This window comes from Capra hircus, chromosome 19, assembly GCF_001704415.2.
Source record: "Capra hircus breed San Clemente chromosome 19, ASM170441v1, whole genome shotgun sequence".
NCBI lineage: Eukaryota > Metazoa > Chordata > Mammalia > Artiodactyla > Bovidae > Capra > Capra hircus.
Window position 1 is genome coordinate 60360844 of NC_030826.1, and position 14315 is coordinate 60375158.

General features: G+C 49.5%; 1 protein-coding gene across 2 annotated transcripts in view; it reads right to left on the reverse strand.

The window, feature by feature from the left end:
• MAP2K6 (mitogen-activated protein kinase kinase 6) overlaps window positions 1-14315 on the reverse strand; it is a 109068-nt gene that overhangs the window by 11827 nt on the left and 82926 nt on the right. For both annotated transcript variants that reach the window (XM_005694472.3, XM_018063913.1), the window contains exons 3-10: window positions 12207-12255; window positions 11127-11240; window positions 9406-9525; window positions 8072-8188; window positions 7362-7413; window positions 4105-4232; window positions 3007-3084; window positions 1015-1154 (exon numbers count right to left, since the gene is read on the reverse strand). In XM_005694472.3, coding sequence (XP_005694529.1) covers window positions 1015-1154; window positions 3007-3084; window positions 4105-4232; window positions 7362-7413; window positions 8072-8188; window positions 9406-9525; window positions 11127-11240; window positions 12207-12255 — 798 coding nt within the window. The remainder of the gene's footprint in view (window positions 1-1014; window positions 1155-3006; window positions 3085-4104; window positions 4233-7361; window positions 7414-8071; window positions 8189-9405; window positions 9526-11126; window positions 11241-12206; window positions 12256-14315) is intronic.

Here is a 14315-nt window from a genome sequence, read left to right on the forward strand (position 1 = left end):
CTTCCCTAGTGCCAAGGGAGCAGGGCCGGTCCCCTGGGCGACCACAGCCGGGCTTCCAGCATCTCTGACGGCCTCTGCCCCAGCTCACAGCTGCACAGCAGTGCCCAGGATCACGGCCCGCGCTCCGTCACAGCACCGTCTTTCCAGCATCCCTTGCAATGATCATCAGTATCAAGGCATGCCGGGCACCCTGGGGCCTGTGCAGACGGAGATCGCCAGGTTTTCTGGAGAAAACCAACCCCCTCTTCTAGTTCCCTGAATTCCACCAGCGATTTCCATGAAAGCAAACTCATGGCCTGAGTATGGCTCTGTCCATCTCTCCACCCCAACTTTATTTTCCCTTCTCAGATGTGCCCCCTCCCCAGCTGAACTGTCCACTGTCCACTTCCAGGCAAGCAGAGCTGTCAGTGAGCAAGCCTTCTCTAAGAATCAGCCTAAAACACCAAAATCACTCGGTAAGACTTCCAGGTGCCTAAGGGCAGCTCTGAACGTAGCCTCCGTCGTCTTCTCCGGGGTGATTCTTTGCGTCGTATCTCCTGTCCACCCGAGCCCTCCCATGGGTCCCCCACCTCTCTCTTTATGCCCTGGCCCACATCAAATGGCTCAGCCTCTCATGAAACAGTTTCCCATGCCTGTGACGGGGTGCATGAGGTTCCTCCCACCTGGAACACCTCCTCCTCCTCCACTTCCCTTTTCCCAGGCACACACCTCACCTGGTCCCAGCTCGGGATTTATCTCCTCCAGAAACTCTCCCCTAAGGCCTTTCCTCTGAGTTGCCCCCAAAGACCCAGTGCCCATCTCCCTCTGGACCTGGGCTAGAATGACTGAGCTCGGACACTCCCCTCTGTGGCTCTGAGCTCAGCGGGGACCAGGCAGAGCCATAGTTGTTGCTTAGCAACAAGGATACACTCCATCAACACGGGGTGGATGTGGGCACGTGGATTGGACCGATGGAGGAAGTCGGGAGGACCCCTTCCGCCTTCGCCCTGGCTTCTGGGAGACGGGCTCTCTTACCACTGTGAGGTAAAGTCAACAAACTCTTCAGAGAACTTGTCTGCGGGCAGCTGCGGCGACGGCTCCTCCACCACCTGTTTGAGCTGCTGGAAAGGAGTCCCCCACGAGTCGTAGGGAAACCGGAGGATGGCCAGCTCGATCTGGAGGGGAGAGGTGCACAGGAGATGAGAGCTGACTCTGGGCTACCGGGTACCGGGCAGCCGCTGGGGCATCCACGTCGTCCCAGGAGAACCGGGGGGCAACCAGATAAGAGACAGTCGGGTGAAGCGTGCAGAGGGGACGCCGATGATGCCGTGTTCGCTAGCAGTGTGCCTGCACGTCCTGGAGCCAGGGGTGACATCGTCCGGGAGACAGCCCCTCAAGCCTGTATAAAAGCGGGTCCTCACTAAGAGGAAATCCACCCTGAATATTCACTGGAAGGACTGATGCTGAAGCTCCAATACTTTGGCCACCTGATGCGAAGAACTGACTCAGTGGGAAAGACCCTGATGCTGGGAAAGATTGAAGGCAGGAGGAGAAGGGGACGACAGAGGATGAGATGGCTGGATGGCATCACCGACTCAATGGACATGAGTTTGACTGAACTCCGGGAGTTCATGATGGACAGGGAAGCCTAGCGTGCTGCAGTCCATGGGGTCGCAAAGAGTTGAACACGACTGAGCGACTGAACAACCACCTCGCTGAAACCCAGTGCGGCACTTCATAAAACTCTGAGCCAGCAGTGTGCAACTTCAGGAGGAAAGGGGCCAGGTGAGCCTAAAAAGCAGTTCTCGCCCGAAGACGCTTACCTCTGCTGCCATCTGCTGGTCACACGCTGGAATGAAAACAAACTGGGCCAAATGACTGCTCTGTTTTTGGACTTGAGTAAAGGCCGCTTTGCTGTTACAAGATCACGTGCCTTCTGGGCAAGGATGTGAAATAGCTCACGGGATTTACTCAGCTGCTGTGTCTGGGAAGGAACCAGGACCACCATGGATCCTTCCAGACCTCGGTGATACACTGAAAATTTACGATCAGCAGTTACAAATCGGGCTCTCACCGTATATAACTTCAGGGCTGTGCCTGAGGAAATGAGCCTGTTCATTACTATGTGTTCGGGCTATACCTGTAGTCAACAGCCAAGACTTCTCTCCTAACCATATTCTGAGAAGCTGGGCCCGTGTCTCGGATAACAGAGCTCTCCATATCAGGATCTAGGACAGGTGGCATAGACGGGGAGTTTGAGACGGACGTGTACACAGTGCTGTCTTTAAAACAGAGAACGCACAAGGGCCTGCTGTACAGCACAGGGGACTCGGCCCAACGTCCTGTAATAACCTAAGTGGGGATACAAGCATGACTGCATCGCTTCACTGGCCTCCTGAAACCACACAACACTGTTCATCAGCTAGGTGGCTGAGAGGGCGAAGAATCTGCCTGCAATGCGGGAGGCCTGGGTCCAGTCCCTGGGTCAGGAAGGTCCCCTGGAGAAGGGAAGGGCTACTCATTCCAGCATTCTCGCCTAGGAAACCCCATGGACAGAGGAGCCTGGCGGGCTACAGTCCACGCGATTGTGAAGAGTCAGACACAGCAACTAACAAAGCATGCTCCAATAGAAAACAAATTTTTAAAAAAAAGCTCTATCAGGGTCCAAGCTCGTGCTCTTGGAGTAGCCTGAGCTTCTGCATGCTTGATTCGAGTAGTTTACATTTAAGCCGTAAGGATAACTCTCAGGAACGGCAGCCAGACCCTCTCGGTTTACAGCTCAGGACAGGGAGACAGGCTGTGTGACTCCATCCGTCACTCAAGGGCGCTAAACTCCTTGGAGGTAGAATGAGGAGAACTGGGTTTGCCCAGCTCCAGTTCAGTGTTTCTGCCGCCCCGCTCTGCAGACGATCTTGCTCTCTCACGTCAGCTTCAAGGGCGTCCACCTCTTGCTCTCGACATCCGCCCCACCCCAGCTTCATGCCCCAACCCCCTGCCCCCCAGCCCACAATTATTATCACACGCTACCATGGTGATGCCCAAACTCCAGATGTCGGACTTCACGCTGTATCCCTTCTGGTTGAGCTCTGGGTTTATTCTCTCGGGCTGCAAAGTAGAAGAAGACAACTGAGATGACATTCTTGGCTCGGTGAAGTCTGGGGGGTGGGGTGGCAGTGGCTGCCAAGTGGGCGGCTGTGAGCCACTCACATGCCTCCCGAGCCAGGAGTCTCACTCATGACAGTGAAGACCGACATCTCCACGGAGCTTACAGACATCTTTTCCTGGAGACAACGATGCATCAGAGTCCCCTCACAACTCAAAAGCAACTTCAGTCTGGCCTTACAAAGAGCATGACATACAGTATACCATTACTCTGCCCGCCTCGAAGTTTCCTCATTTAAAAGACCAACAGTCCAGGGACTTCCTTGGCGGTCCAGTGGTTAAGCTTCCTCCTTCCAGGGGGGAACATGGGTTTGATCCCTGGTCAGGGAACTAAGATCCCGTATGATGCAAGGCAACTAAGTTCTGCGTCCTGCAACTAAGACTCAAGGCAGCCAAATAAAAGAATAAAATACCAACAGTCCGGAACTCAGTAAAAACAATCCACAAGAGTCACTGGGCTACTGTCTGGTATTAACAGACCTCAGCCACTTTTAGGTAATCGTGGACACAACGCTTTTAAATTCCAAGCACGCGTTCATTTCCAAATAGAATATTTACAGTAGAAATCCCTTAACTTAAAGGGAATCCCAAGGTCTCTGGCAAAAGCAGTGAACCTTCACAGCTACGAGGCTCCCTCGGGACTAACCTAACGGACTTGCCTGGGGAACTGAAATTCTTCTCTCTGTTCTATTCTCAACAAACAGCGCGGAGTGGAGAACTGGGCCAGCTTTATGTAGTGCTTTTTCAGAGTATGCCTCTTCCTCTGGTTCTTGTTTCAAATACAAGAGAAGGAAGGGGCTCGGGATTTCAGACAGGAGACATTTAAGAAGAAAGGAGGTGTAGGACACTTCTGGTGCCTTGGGGCGTATTTCAGTGCTCCCCCCTCGGCCGCCCAGGTCCTGTTTCCTGGCAGGGTTTGAAGGCACTTGCTCTCCCAACGCCACCCCCAGGCGCTGTACTCACGGCCATGTACGGTTTGCATCCGGCATCGATGGTTTTAGCCACGGAGTCGACCAGGTAGCCACTGATCCCAAAGTCGCACATCTTCACCTGGCCCAGGGCGTTGATGAGCACGTTGGAGGGCTTGACATCTGCAAGCGGAGACAGTCGGGAGGCTGGGGGCGCAGCAGCATGTCTCTGCCACCAGGGGGCCTGGAGCCTCCACTCCCGCCCCAGCTCTCCCTTAAGACTCCTCCGCAAAGGAACTGCCACCCCAGTTTCAAACACGAACTACACTCCGATAGAACGTGACCTTATTTTAAAAAGAAGGAAAAACACCAAAGCTAAGAAGAAAGGGGGGAAAGCAACTTGATTTCCTTATCATTAAAACTTTTTAATGTTTTTCTTTTTATTGTGGCAGAAGTCACATAACATGAAACGTATAGTTTTTACCATATAACTGTCCAGAGGCATTGAACACACTCACACCAGCAACCACCTCCTGGATTCTCCGCCTTCCTGAGCTGCCACTCTGTCCCCATTAAGCACTCTCTGCCCACTCTCCCTGCGCTCCCCACCATCCTGACCTCGGCATCTCCCAGCGTACTTTCTGACGCCATGACCTCGACTATTCCAGGCCCCCTGTATCAGTGGCATCAAGCAGGATTTGTCTGCACCTACTATACACTGGAACGCATTTCTAAGGTTGACTTAATGTTTTTACTTCTGTTTACAAAAGTAGAGTCTACTAAGTTGACGTGGGTTACGGAAAACTTGAAAAGAAAGAGAAAGGATACACTTATATATGCGTGGAAGACAGACCCTAAAATGATGACGAGAGTGTTCACCATGAAGAGTCACACACACGTTTCTCACTGGCTCACTCAGCCTCACGTCGTCAGTTCTGGTTCTGACCGGTCTCGGGTGAGTGTCTGCTTTCTATCTCACGCTTTGTCCTTCTCGTCAGACTGGGGATCCACCAAGGGAAACAACTGCTTCCTCTAATTTCTCATCTTCATCGCTCCCGTATAGGTGGTGAGAGCTTAAAACTTGATGACTAAGTCAAACGCCCACTTCCTGGGCAGAGTGTCTCTCTTATGCTAGAGGCATAAGCCCTAGAGATCTGAACGTCACCACACTCTCCTCGTTACGATAAAGTCCATGTCATGCCCCCAAGCATTTATTATGAAGGTGGAGCTTGTGCCAAGTGTTCTGATGATAATGCTTTAAAAGCCCAGCTCATAATGATCTACTCTGCATTTAGTGGACTGAAAAGGCAGACTGAGGCATAATACATCAAATGTGCTTCTGCAAGAGGCGTGTCAGAAGGTACAGGTGTAACTCATGATGAACTCAGACAGTCCAGGCCAGGAGGCAGGTCACAGAATATGCACGTGGCTAGAGTGGGCTTCCCGGAGGAAAGAATCCACCTGCAATGCAGGAGATGAGACGCAGGCTCGAACCCTGGGTTGGGAAGACCCCCTGGAGAAGGAAGTGGAAGCCCGCTCCAGTATTCTTGCCTGGAGAACGCCATGGACAGAGGAGCCTGGTGGGCCGTGGGGTCACGAGAGTCGGACACGCCTGAGTGACTAACCCACCACCACCAGAGAGGGTTTGCTCTTAAATGAACTCCTCAGTCTGAAAAGATAAAACGCACCCTCCCAAGCAGGTGGACCTTCGTCACGTATGGAAGATGAAATTAGAAACTTAGAAAATTAAAGTTAATTTTTTCCTAAGGGACACGTTTCACAAAGGGCACATACTCAAAAGAAACAAGTATTCTAAAAACTTTAAAAATTATCCTTTATAATTTTCCCTTAAACAGCAGATACACAAATTTCATTTTATTATCTTCTACATATAAACATTCTCTGCTATGAATGAAATGTATCATAATTTTGAAATAAGCCTTTAAAATTCAGTTTCACATGTATAATATCATATATGAAACGAATCGCCAGTCCAGGTTCCATGCATGATACTGGATGCTTGGGGCTGGTGCACTGGGACAACCCAGAGGGATGGTACGGGGAGGGAGGTGGGAGGGGGGTTCAGGGTGGGGAACACGTGTATACCTGTGGTGGATTCATGTTGATGTATGGCAAAACCAATACAATATTCTAAAGTAATTAGCCCCCAATTAAATAAATTTATATTTTGAAAAATAAAATTCAGTTTCACATTTGTGGGTAATCTGCACCCCTTTTCTTAACTGGGTTTCTCCCCACTTTCTTTTCTGCCTCTTCTTCGTTTACATTCTTCCCATTTTCGACAGTAACAGTCAGTAACAGCCATCAGAACAGGCATGTTTTTTGAGACATCTTACAATATTTCAGGCTCAGAGTGTAACAGTGATCAGGTCACAACTGCCTATTAGCTACCAACACCGTTCATACATTTTCTCGAAACTGGCTACGCATCCCTCCTCCGAGAGGCGCTCCTTGACTCCAGCCGCCCAGTGCTAATCACGGCCTCCTTCCGTATTCTGCCTACACTACTTCCGTGCTTGGTACTATCGTATTTCTCACGTGGGTTTTTTCCCCCGTGTGTCTGTTGTCTATTTGCCTCACTCCCCTACCAAGAACTCCTGTGGAGAATTTGGATGAGAATACGTTCTCTTCATAGGTACCTGTCCGGGCGTCTGTTGTAGCGCTGTATAAGCGCTGGGAAATAATTACACAAGATATAGGGATGGATGAAGGCATGGAAGAAAGATGGAAGAAAGGATATCTGGGTGGGTGGATGGATGGATGAAGAGATAACAGGTCAACAGAGAGACAGGAGGGAGAAGAGGAAGACAGACCTGCCAACCTTTCACCCCATCCTGCCTCCCGCTGTCTGAACAGGGCGAGCTTTACGCCAGAACTTCTCAGACCCTCGTGACCCAAGAATTACCCAGGGAGCTTGTTAAAGTGGAGGTTCTGACTCAGCTGGTCTTGGGACTCAAGATTCTGCTTTTGTAACAAGCTCTCCGGCGATGGCCAATACTGGGTGAATTTTTATCATATTCTCTAAAATTCTCAGTAGCTAATCGCACCGCTCTCCGTGGCAACAGGGCAGTTCACATTCAAGGAGGCCTAATCCACAGCTCCCATCCCCTGATGTCCTCAGATATAATGCCGAGCAGCTCCTTATACGATCTGCTATCCAATCCCAAAGGAAAGCCCCTCCTCTGTTCTCTCGTCTGACTCAATTTCATCCAGTGGCGCGAAAACAGAAATTAATAAAACTCGGGTGAAAGAGATAAAATCGATAGCCAAGGCAGCCCCACGGACACTTACCTCGGTGAATGACAGACAGCTTACTGTGTAAATGCTCTAAGGCCTTTACAATCTGCAAGAGAAACACGAGGTGGATTTATGTCCCCCATCCCTGGAAAGCAACTGCATCTTAAGTAAATCCCCATTTATCATCCCTGGCTTACAGTCCCAAGGGGAGGTATTTTCTCCAAAAGTGGTGTTCCTAGCCAGGAAAATACACAGAAGTCGTACAAATTAGACCCTGCCCAGCAGAGAGGTGACGTCAGAGCGCAGAGAGGCAGCCTCACTGGTATGTTCTGATTCTCTACCTTGACCCCCAGCGTCTCTTCCTCTCCCCTCTCCTGGGCCTCGGTAGCCGTGAAGGGAGCAGCGTCCTCTTCTGCCTGCTCCCTTCTGTGCCTATTAACCCGAAGGAAACATTTACAACTCCACAAACGAAAATCAAGACAAACCAGTATCAGAACATGGACACCGGGAACGTGGTCCTAGCCGATGAACGTGCTGCTCAGAGGCATTTCAGCTGAAAGCCTCCCAGGCCAAGTCGTGTAGGTCAAGCCCAGAAAGAGAAGCATCCATCGAGCCATCCACTTACACACCCGTGCAATCAACACACACAGACGGGATGGGCGCTCCGGTCCAGGCGGTGTTTCCCCACACGGAGGGAACAGCGAAACAGGAGGCCCAGACCCCCCGCGCTCCTTGGACAGGGCTGGGGCTCGCAATGTACTCACAGAAACTGCTATTTTCCCTAAGATGTCCTCTGGAATTGTTTGGCCTTTATCGATCACTTGCTTGTAGAATTTATCTAGGGACGTGTCCATGAGCTCCATGCAGATCCAGACATCCCCCTGGAGGCCGGTTGGTTCGGAGACAATCAGAGAGGATGGGAAGGCGAGAGGAGGAAGCAGTTAGCATCTGTCAGGAGGACGGGCCACTCCCTGCGTGAGCTTTTGAAGGAAATGCACAATGTCCTTCGAGATCTCAATGAAATCTATAAAGGGGCAATATTACCTCCAAACAGCAAGCTAGCAGACAGCCAAACAGATCTGCCTGTGATCACCCACTCCTTCATGAAAACTAGGTTCTAAATGCTTACACCCACAAGCAACAGGCTCCCAGAAACCCAAGCCTTTACCGTTACTGTTATCTAAGACAGCAGTCTCCAGGCTTTTTGGCATCAGGGACCAGTTCCGTGGAAGATAATTTGTCCGTGGACCAGAGCAGGGTGGGGGAGCATGGTTTCAGGATGATTCAAGGGCATCACATCTATGCATACAGTTTGCTTCTATTACTGGTGCCTCAGCTCCACCTCAGAACGTCGGGCATTAAATCCTGGAGGTGGGCGACCCCTGCTCTGGGAGTTACCACCAGATACCAACTCTATGCCTGACTTCCCACACTGACCACGGGCAACAGCTTATCATTTAAAGCTGGTTATAAGAGGGAGATGAAAACAGGTAATAATAAGGACCTATGTATAGCACAGGAAACTCTGCTCAGACACTCTGTAATGGGCTGTACGGGGAAGTATCTTAAAAAGTGTGAGCATATATATATATATACATGGAGCTGATTCACTGTTAGCAGAAACTAACGGCACTGTAAATCAAGTATACCCTAATAAAAAAAGTGCTTAGAAAGGGGAGGGGACGACAACTCATATCATCGTCAAGTGAGAAGGAGAATCAGAAAAGAGCAGCAGATATGAGGCCAATCCACTGCACAAGCCTGCCTGGAGCTTATCAAGAGGCCAAAAGGCCAGAGTATTTGAGATTTCAAGGGACTGACAGAAATCCATCTATCGGTTGATAGAGACCGCTCCGCCGAAAGAGACAAACCGGGACAGGGAGGGGAAAGGGAGCCCCAGCATTTTGAAAGGGCTAAACGCACTGGAAAATACCATGGTTTCCAGCGAACTTTGCACCCGCATTTCACGAGCATGAAACTCTCCACAGAAGACAAGTCGGACAAGGAAGCGCCCTGTGACTGCAGGTGTTTGTGAGATCGGGGGGACGTCTTTCTCAGTCACCGCTTGCCTTGCAGCTTTGAAGGTACTACCACCTACCTCGCGGAAGAGTGCGCCGTAAAAGGTGACCGTGAAGGGGCAGTCCACGGTCCTCATGGAGATATCCAGATCCATCAGTAGCCGCTTCTGCTCTTGGCTGTTGACCGTGGCCCGGATCCGCTGATCGGAAGGCACGGAAAATGGATGGTTACTGCCCTGAGGATGGGTCTGTCGACAAGGCAGGGACCTCAAAGGATCCCCTCCCGAGGACAGTAGGAAAATTCACAGCACAGCTTCTAGCAACAACTGTTCAAATACCTACCCTAAAGGATTACCTATCTGTAACAAATGAAAATAAGGAAGACTGCTATTCATTTCATTTGCCGAATAATCCCCAGGAGAGAAGCCAACTGGTCATCTACGGTGGAGAGTGCGCAAATGTTTGGGAAGACATTCCCAAGTTACAAAACAGTCTGACTTATCATGTGGGTTTAGTGCAAAGAGGCCAGAGTATTCATTGATGTGGGGCTGATTTGGGCTCATACAAGAAAAAAAAAAAAAAAGCCAAAATTCCCTCTTTATGAACAGGTAAAAAAAATCTGGACCCTAAACAGAAACTGCGGAAGAGTTAGTTGACTGAGGAATGGGATAAGGAGGAGCTGCACTGAGATGGAGACACAGTTCATGTCTAAGAGAAGACGAACTAACCACACCAGTCAGGGCAGCCTCAAGACAACACGGCTGCGTCATTAAACGACAACATAGTATCACGAGGCTTTCACATTTTTTGCCTGTGGAGCAAAGAGTCTGCAGGAGATGAAACTGAAAAATCTACAAGGTAAGGGAAAGATGTCAGCATTCTCCAAAAAAACCAAAAAAAAGGAATCCAGGTCATCTGACCATCCACATGCCTGACAACCCAGCTAGAAGGAACACAGTGGGTCCACTCCAAGGTCCTCCCAACATCCACTCAAGAAAATGCGATGATTCTAAATTTCTTTTTATAGCTCCAAAACTATGCAAATTCGCTCAAGATGACTTTACCCTCCTCTGTTTCCACAAATGGAGGCAATTTTGTCTCTCAGTTTGGGTTTCCTGATTTTCAGGGACAGATTCTTTAAAAGCAACAGAATAAAGCTTAAAAAGAGACTCGTAAGACAGAAAACCAAATGCCACGTGCAAGCTCGCATTTGGGTTCCGACTTGAAAAACCAACGGGAGAAAAAACAATGACAGCTTTGGAACACTCAAGGTGACGCTCGTTCGGACCTGGCGGTGGATGAGAGTGAGGAAGCACTGCCGACTCTTTTACGTGTGATGATGCGGTTGGTGGTCGTGGTGGTTTAGCCACCAGGTCAAGTCTGACTCTTGTGACCCCCATGGGCTGTATGGCCCACCAGGCTCCTCTGTCCATGGAATTCTCCAGGCAAGAATACTGGCATGAGTAGCCGTTCCGTTCTCTAGGGGATTTTCCCGACCCAGGGATCCAACCCACCCATCCCACATCGCAAGCGCAAGCCACCAGGGAAGCGCGATGTGGTCATCGCACAAAACAATTAAAAACAGGGGGTAGGGTTCAGCAGTCCAAAAGCCAGGTGCTGCTGCTCATTTCCAAGGAGGCACTCCGACATATTTGGAGGGAAATATCGTTCGCCACAAATAGGCTTTTCTGTCTCCCCCCACAGAGGACTGTCCCGCTTCTGTGAAAGGAGCCCGTGTGCAGCTGAGAGGGCCAAACATACCGACCAGGGCCGGCAAGTGTCTGGGGAACGCGAACGCTACCTTCACCGCCATGATCTGCCCGCTGGGCACATGCCGCATCCTCTCCACCACCCCGTACGCCCCCCGGCCCAGCTCCACGATGGGCTCCAGGTCATCCGCCTTCACCTCGAAGTTCTGCGGGAGAGAGAAGCAAGGGTGCAACAGGAAGTTCAGCTCAGCTCAGTCACTCAGTCGTGTCCAACTCTTTGCAACCCCACAGTCTGCAGCACGCCAGGCCTCCCTGTCCATCACCAACTCCTGGATACTCAAACTCACGTCCATGGAGTTGGTAATGCCATCCAACCATCTCATCCTCTGTCGTCCCCTTCTCCTCCCGCCTTCAATCTTTCCCAGCATTAGGGTCTTTTCCAAGTCAGTTCTTCGCATCAGGTGGCCAAACTATTGGAGTTTCAGCTTCAACATCAGTCCTGCCAATGAACACTCAGGACTGATCGCCTTTAGGATGGACTGGTTGGATCTCCCTGCAGTCCAAGGGACTCTCAAGAGTCTTCTCCAACACCACAGTTCAAAAGCATCCATTCTTTGGTGCTCAGCAAGAGGAAAAAAGGAAAGAAACCAGACACTCTGAGCAGTCCAAGGGTCCTTTCTGGTCGAGAACCTTCTGGTCTAGAAGCTTTGCCAAGCAGCCCCTGAAAGCAAGAAGTGCCTGGGAGATGTGCAGATGCCCGCTGTGGGCCCCTCTTTATCCTGGGCAATACAGAGGTCCAGTTCCAGCTCAGGCGCTGAACGGCACAGGGAGCGCTGACCCCGCACAGCGGGTCTTCAGCTCCGGCCCTCGATGGCCCCTCAGGTCCCTTGCTGACTCCTGGCGACTAGCTCTAGGCCTGGACTTTGCAAAGCGCAGCCCAAAACAAACCATCTCTTTGCCTCAGAGACCTCCCATAAGAACCACAACAGCCCGATCCCGATTTGACATTTAAAATAGCAACTGCTCCACAGGCCACTTCTGTTTACATTCAAACGTTATTGACCCAACCCCTGACAGCATGTTATGGAAAATTCATTTTTTCCCACTGGCCGGTCACAAAGCATACATATAAAAGGGTCAAGACATTAACTGCAAGACACGACTTTTCTCACCTGATTTCCAATAGAAATGCAAGCTTTGGAGTCTAAATCCCGAGGTGGCCTGCAACAGAGAAAGGAAAAACATGAGATATTTAATCGAATGCGATCTTCCCAAAGCCTACGAGACTGGAAAGAGTTCTCCCTAAAAATAAGGTGAGAGCTCGTGAGTAAAATAAAGCAGCATCAACAGGTTAATAGTGTGGGAACTGGAGCCAAACAGATGCTCTTAGAAACCAGTCTCTGAACCTCCATTTCTTCTCTATTACGAAGATATTCGTACACTTCCTCATAGAACAAGAGTGGCTGCTAAAGGAGACGTCCTAAGCAAAATGCTTATTAGCAGAATGACTGGTATACATTCAAAATATAAATATGCATATATATAAACTATATTATATGTAATAACATGCATAATATATAAAATAATTATATATACTATAATTACTTACACAGGGGCTTATTGTAATAGCCTAATTATTCACATAACAACACACACACACACACACACACACACGTCTATAGGCTTCCCAGGTGGCACTAGCAGTAAAGAATCCACCTGCAATTCCGAGACCTGGGTTCCATCCCTGGGTCAGGAAGATCCCCTGGAGGAGGGCGTGGCAACCCACTCCAGTGTTCTTGCCTGGAGAATCCCCTGGACAGAGGAGCCTCGTGGGTTACCGTGTATAATTCTACCTTTCCTATTGAAACTAACTAAATAAAACAATAATGAAAATGTATGAACATAAACACAGATAACACATCAATCTAAGGCTGTAATGGGAATCCTTCTGAAATGAATAGAAAACACAAACTAAGGTTTTTCTAAATTAATTTAAAACCCAGACTGAGAGGCAGGGATAAAGACGAACACACACACACACACACACAGAGGTGGTGCTTTTATAAATCCCGTGTTTCTAAGCAGGGAATTTTTCTTCAGAAACGCCTTCCAGAGGAATTAAATTTTCTGAAAAATCTGATTTCTCACTCTTAAAACCTCTGAAGCTCTTTTTCTTTGGTTGTCACAGTCTGCTTGTACTAATCGCAACAGAACTTTGAAATAAAGGCAAATATTATTTGAAACATGTGACTAATATAAACAGTGAAAAATCCTTTGCAATTGTTCAGACCCTTCCTTTTGCAAAGAATGAAGCAACAGAAAAGGTCACTAGTTAATTATTCAGGGCTACCTCCAAGGGCATGCCATCCAGCGAGGCTGCGGGGTAAGACCTCTTCCAGATCTAATATCCTAGTATTCATACAAGGGCTCTGCATATCACAGTCAGTGCGTGCGTGCTGAGTCGCTTCAGTTGGGTCTGACTCTTCGAGATCCCGCGGACTGTAGCCCGCCAGACTCCTCTGTCCATGGGATTCTCCAGGCAAGAATGCTGGAGCGGGTTGCCATTTCCTCCTCCAGGGGATCTTTCCAACCCAGAGATCAAACCCGGGCCTCCTGCGGCTCCTGCATTGCAGGAGGATTCCTTATCGCTGAGCCACCAGGGAGGCCCATAAATTAGTCTGTGACCCAGCAATGGGTGGATTTTACACGTTTAAAGGGCTGTGAAAAACAAACAAGAAACGGTCTTCAGCAAGGCCACTGTGGCCCGGTAGCTCCAAATATTTACTATCTGGTCTTCGGCACAAAAAGTTGGCTGATTCCAGTTTTATTCTAACCTTGCATTATAACTCTACTAATAGGAGGGTTTCGTGCCATTTTCCAGAATGAGAAAAATGAAACCCAGAAAAACTCAGCGATATGCTGAACACACAGTCTTCAACAGGGCTGAAAATAAAACTCATGTCATCCGAGTCTCAGCCTTGACCTAAGGAGAAGGGGGTATAGACACTGAAAACTGGGTTAAGTGCTTTCCTTGCACTTCCTATCGTACACACACACACACACACACACACACACACACACACACACACACCCAGAAGAGTCATTATTCCCACATTCCAGATGAAAACCTGTTTGACTGAGACTTAAGCTATCTTGCTCCCGAGTGGTGAAGCTCTGATTCAATCCACATCCAACTGAATCCAAGGAACCTGCCCCATCCAGACCCCTTCTAGCGTAATTGATCACCAACCCCCACCACGAGGGCCTTGGGCTCAGCAAGG